We start from the raw sequence: 6619 nt of genomic DNA, 5'->3' as shown, positions 1-6619 counted from the left end.
TTTATAATAGTATATGAATCAAAAAATGTCCCTGCCTAAAACTTATTGGGCTGTTTCCTGGCATTCAGAAAAAATGCTTGGGCGGGAAGTCTCCCTCGGCTGCTGAATGTTTCCCTCGGTCGCGGAATGTATCCGGGGGAATTAGTTTTAATGATTTTCTAGTATAAAACTGTATCCCAACCTTAATAGCACTAACCGTCAGCAATTTAACCCGATATTCAGCGGTTTTCACGACGCCCCGCCCATTCAGCGTTTAGTGTCACCCGTTAAACATACATATATGCTGGTAGTGTTTTGACTTGTGATCCCTAAATTTTATCAATAGCAAGGTTTAAATAGACATTATTGTGAATAGTTTTATGTTGTGACCAAACTGCTTTGAAAAGAAAAATGGCAGATAGTTCTGTGCGTAAGCGAAAAGTGGAGCAGCCCAGTGATAAAGAGGTAAAAATTAACTGCTAGGCCTTTTCTAAGGTTGGCAAATATATTACAAAATAAAAAATTTAGTGATAAATATTTATGATTCTTTATCCTTGGGAGAACTTTTGAGATTTATGTGTTTATTTTTTGAAGGATTTAGATATTCTCACCGACTCAAGTCAAACACAAAATGAGCCAGCTCCTGCTACTACGAAAGATGAAACTCCAGAATTTATGAAGGAGGCTTTGAAGGTACATAAGTGAAACTTTTGGCAAAATTAAACTTTCAGCGTGGTACTGTGCTCAGATGTGCAACCTGTTTTTGCATTGTTACAATTTCTTACATCATTCTAGGACTTGCCGCCTAAATGGAAAAACTGGTGGGTCAGGGGCCTCTTCACCATTGTCATGTTTGGTTTTTTTGCCATTCTTATTTACATAGGACCAATTGGATTCATGTTTAGTGTAAGTTAAAGTTAAATAAACCTTATGCTGAAATAAACAAAAAAATGTTTTTGTTTTCCAAATAGGTTATTTTGTGTCAAGTTAAATGCTTCCATGAAATTATCACTATTGGACATCAGGTGTGTTTTAATATAAAGTGTATTTACATTTCTTACATGGTTTAAAAAATACAATATCAACAGGTATACAAATCCTATGACCTGCCTTGGTTTCGAACATTGAGTTGGTACTTTTTGATTTGTTCCAATTACTTTTTCTATGGGGAAACACTTGCTGTACATTTTTCCACACTAATACAAAGCGAGGTATGGTTGGTCTTATTTTCTATTGTAAAAATTTTGATACTGTGTATGATTGTTGAACATTTTTGACAATTGCAGGTGTATCTAACATTTCTTGCCAAATATCACAGAATGATTTCCTACATGGGGTATTTGGTTGGGTTTATGCTCTTTGTGTTAAGTTTGGTCAAGAAGCGATATCGCCTTCAGTTTTTCATGGTAAGATTACTGACATAATGATATATTATATGTGTTAAGCAGCCTTTTGCATGAAGTTATTTTGTCAAACAATATTTGGGTTTTGTTTACATTTAACAAAACATTGTTATTAATTGAATGCCACTGCAAGGGTGTTAAATGGCTATTACAGGCATTGTTTTCACACAGCAAGAATATACAGCAGCGTAACATATATGTGTTGTTTGTAATACCATTTGTGATTTTGGATCTGAATTTTCAGCAATTTTCTTTAGACAAATTTGCAAATTGTCAGGGGTATTTACTGCATTTGTTTTTCAAGTTCTCCTTTACCAACTAATATAAAACATGATAATGATGCTAAAACATGTACAAGAAGCTGTAAAGCCTTGGTTGAAGTTAATTATGCATTCCATGCATTTTTCTAATATTTCTTCCCAAACTTAAAAGTGGTTGGCTGGTCGCACCACACTAAAACTGTTACTAATTTGCAAATAAACATGTGTGACCTATTAAATAGAATATTGTGTATATGTATAAACTGCAAATATATAGAAAAGCCACCTTTCTAGTGACACTTAAAATTCATTTAAGCAACAATTTGATAATTACTTTTCAAAAGGGCAGGGGAGTCACAAAAATAGAATTTCACTGGGTGCCTATAATAAAAAAAATAATTACTATTCTGGCACAAAGTATATGTAATTGAGTTTGCCTTTCTATTTTCCAATTGTTTTTATAGCTGCTATTCGTAGAGATATCCCCAGAAAACACACTCTCACTGCTGTATGTATTATTGTTTTAGTTTGGATGGACCCATGTCACCTTGCTAATCATTGTAACCCAGTCTCATTTGCTCATTCAAAACATGTTGGAAGGTTTGGTCTGGCTCATTGTACCAGTCTCCATGGTGATTTGTAATGACATTATGGCTTACATTTGCGGGTTCTTTTTCGGTAGAACTCCACTTATAAAGGTTGGTTAGATATTTCTTTTCCCTTTGATAGGCAAAATTTATTGCATTTGTTTGTTTATGCAGCTTTCTCCCAAGAAAACTTGGGAAGGATTTATTGGTGGAGCAATTTTTACAGTCATTTTTGGGTGGTTTGTAAGTATTTCCTGTTGTTTGCTATATTGTTAGATAGTATTAAATTAGGATATGTTTCCCTATTGTAGCTGTCTGGCTTCCTTTCACAATTTCCCTATTTGACTTGTCCAAGTGACATTTCAACCAGCTTGAACATTGACATTGATTGCAAACCCTTGTCAATTTTTGTCTTGCAAGAATATGATGTTCCACTGTTCATTCGGGTGTTGTTAAAAATGGTAAGTTTTTAATAGACCAAATAAGCTAACCATGATTGACCTTGTCCAAGTCTTACTTTTTTATAGAAATGTATTTAAATTTTATTTTAAAAAAGAGCCATAATTTGTTAAGACTGAAAGTAACTGTTGTCTGAATAAAAACTGAAATGGCTAACAGTTTTAGTTTCATTTCAGTTTTATGCTTTGAGCTCATAATTAGCAACATATTTTATTGTAAAAAATTGGGTAGTAATTAAGATTTATTGAAAAGTCATAACTCTGATACAAAACTAGATTTATCAACCTACCACCTGTATTGTAGATTTCAATGGACAGGGCAACTATAAACATTTATCCATTTCAACTCCACTGCCTTAGTATCTCAATCTTCAGTTCATCTATTGCACCATTTGGTGGATTCTTTGCCAGTGGTTTTAAGAGGGCTTTCAAAATCAAGGTGATTATGATGTGCAAAACTAGGATTTTCTTTAAATTGAAATGATATTGATTTATTGAATTTCTGATAAGATTGGATGTAGTCCTGTCTATATCTGTTATACAATAGCTTTTAATGCTTTTAATCAAAATGATGTGTTTGACTGGTTGTTTTCGATACTAATTCTTTTTTATCTTCAGGACTTTGGTGACATAATTCCTGGCCATGGTGGACTCATGGATCGCTTTGATTGTCAATATTTAATGGCCACTTTTGTTAATGTATACCTTTCAACATTTATCAAGTAAGTATTTTACCATAACAGGTGTTTGTTATTAAAATGGTTAGAAACTTGTAGCAAACCATAATTTCCTCTTTCTCTCATGTGAGTTATGGATATTACAGTAATTAAGTTTCTGTCAAATCATCTGTGTGCTAGCTGGTCAAAATATTATGAAAGATTTTTGTTGGTCAATCTTTTGTTGAAAAAAACGTAAACAGGCATAAAGTAATTGACACAAGCACATTTACTATCCATTTGTAAAATGTGGAATAAAGAGAAAACAAAATGCATAACACATCATTTAGCATTATAATCTTATGTGGCCAAATTGATTGACTTCTGAGCTGGTTAAATCCCAACGGTACCAGGTAATTTGAACACAACCACATTGCCATTGGGATAAATGCATTAAACACTATTGGACACATGTGTTTATTATTTTTAGCTGGTAGTTGCATGAATTAACTTGTCGTTATATTAAGTGCATAGTGCCCTTTGCAGGACATGTGCATTGTTGAATGTTCATCGATTATTTTTAAATTGACCCATATGCAAAATTTTATGTGCGTTTAAGTTGCACCAATGATCTTACTTCAGGCTATTATCATTATTGGTGCAGTTGCTTTTGACTAAACAAGGCTATTAGTGGCTACAGCAGACCTAATTGATTTATCAACAACCTGCGTGCTCTAAACGATAACAACGAGGCAAGGTTTAAAATCCTATGTTAAATAGTTTTTTGAAGGGGCGTGGCGCTTTGCTACAAGCCGGAACTACATTACAATTCAATTTTCTTACCAGTCTGTGCAAGTTACGCATGTAGAAGTTTTAGTGGGATGTTTGCATTACTGCACAAACACCTTAGTTTCTTGCGTGGCTTTTAGGCTACGTCATTTGTTTTGCAGGAAGTTATATTGCTCACACTTGTAGCGTAAAAAGGTGACTTATGGCTCATTGTGCTGGTTGCAAGTCATAACAAAACGCTTCAACACAACTATGGGTTTTGTGGGCAAAAATAGCGCTTTAAACCCACATAGGACACTTTTGCACACGTGTTAAGCAACTATAATGATGTTACATAAAACAGTTTGTATTTTTTAATTCACTTACTGTATACAATTTAGTTCACAAAATATTCTTCTGTTGAACCCTTGCCACATATGTATTGCTTCTGTCAGGTTCCATTTCGATACATTACAGATAGTGGTACTAACCAAACTTTTACCATAATGTTCTTGCGTACATCGAACTGTATGACACTAAAACATATGTAAAAATAACAGTACTAGTTTTTATGTTGCTTGTCTATTAGTATATATTGAAAAATTCTTACATTTGCTCTAATAATATTTCCAGTCTATAAGTGCATCAAGTGCTAAGAAATCTCGGCGTTCAACAATTTGCCCCTTAGAAATTGTAATTATTTTGTTTTGTAGAATTCCTTCACCCCAAAAAATCCTTCCCATTATTGCTGCAATGAACCCAAAAGATCAGTTGGCACTTTTTGAAGATTTGAAGACGTATCTCACAAACAAGGTAGAAGTCCGTATTAAATTACAGCATCAACCTATTATATCGTATCAAATTCAGCTCAAATTAAGCGTTGGTTGGAAATACCTTCTTATACTGTTGTGTAAAACCGCCTTAAACAAAGTCAGATTGAGACTTTAAAAATTCTTGCCAAAAAATTCTTTTACATTTTTTTTATTTGTTGTAGGGTTTGGTGGGAAAAGGATGACTTGTGTAGTTTGTTCCTACCCCTTTTTCTTCAATGTGGCACAGTTGTGTTGTGAAATCCAGTACTATGTCCTGTGTAGTTTCTTGTTTTTGTTTTTCAACTTGATCTATTATCATGTTGTTTGTACAACACGGCTTCTCTCAAGTACTTACATCAGTGTTTCTCAACCAAGAGTCGTTTTGGCAACTATGTTAATTGCCTTTGGCACAAATTCATTACTTTTATAATAGTGATACTATTACGGACATTACACTTAACTTTGACATATGAGACAACTCAACTAACCACATTAAACACATTTGTTAGTGTGCCGTGGGGTTGGGAAACACTGATGTACGTGATTGGTTGCTATGCATTTCACACTGTTACTTCGAAAGGTGATTCAAAGCACCAATTGGCACTTTGCAGCTACTCACATTTTATGAAGACAACCTAGCCACGTTTTTGTATATTTCTGTAGTGTTTTGATTATGTTACATCTCATCGTCCGCCTGATATACGCCTGGTGTTGATTTTAATTGTGTTGAAATTTTGCGTTTTTACACTGTAGATAGATCAAACGGCTAAACAATGTACTTCGGCATCACTAATTCCTGACAGCTTGAATGTAGAGCTGGTTAAGGTCAATACAATACTTTATAACCTTTTCTCCTATGCAATGGCCGAGCTATCTTACACTAATTTTTTTCGGTCTGTTTTAAACCTGTAGATTAATTTCATTTTGTGTTGCATTTCTGAAGAGAGAAAAAGCGTTTTACTTGCATCAGAATCAAGAGCTTTTCTTAACATGCTTTTTGTATTGCATGTGCGTAAAGTAACTACTGAAGCAGTTTTAGTTAAATTAGCGTCAAAAAATTGCATTAACTTCTTTGTTGCGAGAGGTAAAAAAGTGCGGTACCTCAAATTATTCAAATTGGGACCATTTCGTACCTAAATATTCCTTACATTTTTAAAACTTTGGCATCTTTTAAAACCTTGCTTTATATAGTATGGCGAAATCATGTGTTTGTGAATGTTGGATGTCGTTGCTTCTTATTGCCACGTATGTCTCGCTTATTAACTGCTTGAAGCTTTTATGCATGTTGTAGAGATTTCAACGTATTACACGTACCTTGTATCCGAACGAAACGCACAAATCATCAGTTCATAAAAATGTTCGAACAATTTCGAGTAAGATTTATTTAGGTTGGACTGAGGCTTTCTTATTAAAATTAAACAAGCATTGTTTGTATTCAGCAAGGCAGCACAATAAATACAAATCTTACCACGAACATTTCTAACAAGGTTACACGAATTAAAAAATGATTGCGGGAAAAGTTAAAAATCGACATGAAAAAGTTGATAACAAAATGGAATAAAACAGTCTAAACTTTCAAAACTTGAAGCCTCTCACAGCATCTCCTGCACAAAATAAAAACAAAATGTTACGATATTGTCTTCCTTTAATTTTTTTACATCTTTATGGCGTTCAAGTATGTTTGCTGCCTCGCAAA

General features: G+C 33.9%; 1 protein-coding gene across 1 annotated transcript; it reads left to right on the top strand.

Moving 5' to 3' along the window:
• Nucleotides 1–297: 297 nt before the first annotated feature.
• Nucleotides 298–6290, top strand: LOC145233200 (phosphatidate cytidylyltransferase 2-like). The gene is made up of 13 exons (XM_080097878.1): nt 298–444; nt 574–672; nt 775–885; nt 951–1004; nt 1068–1190; nt 1266–1385; nt 2170–2340; nt 2404–2472; nt 2541–2690; nt 2992–3126; nt 3306–3409; nt 4825–4924; nt 5106–6290. Exons 1-13 carry the CDS (start codon nt 391–393, stop codon nt 5124–5126), a joined length of 1311 nt encoding a protein of 436 aa, XP_079954004.1. The 5' UTR covers nt 298–390; the 3' UTR covers nt 5127–6290.
• Nucleotides 6291–6619: the final 329 nt, after the last annotated feature.

This window comes from Phallusia mammillata, chromosome 6 (genome assembly GCF_965637545.1).
Source record: "Phallusia mammillata chromosome 6, kaPhaMamm4.hap1.1, whole genome shotgun sequence".
Lineage (NCBI taxonomy): Eukaryota > Metazoa > Chordata > Ascidiacea > Phlebobranchia > Ascidiidae > Phallusia > Phallusia mammillata.
Note: the sequence above shows the minus strand (reverse complement) of the source record. Positions and strands in the feature narration are given on the sequence as shown.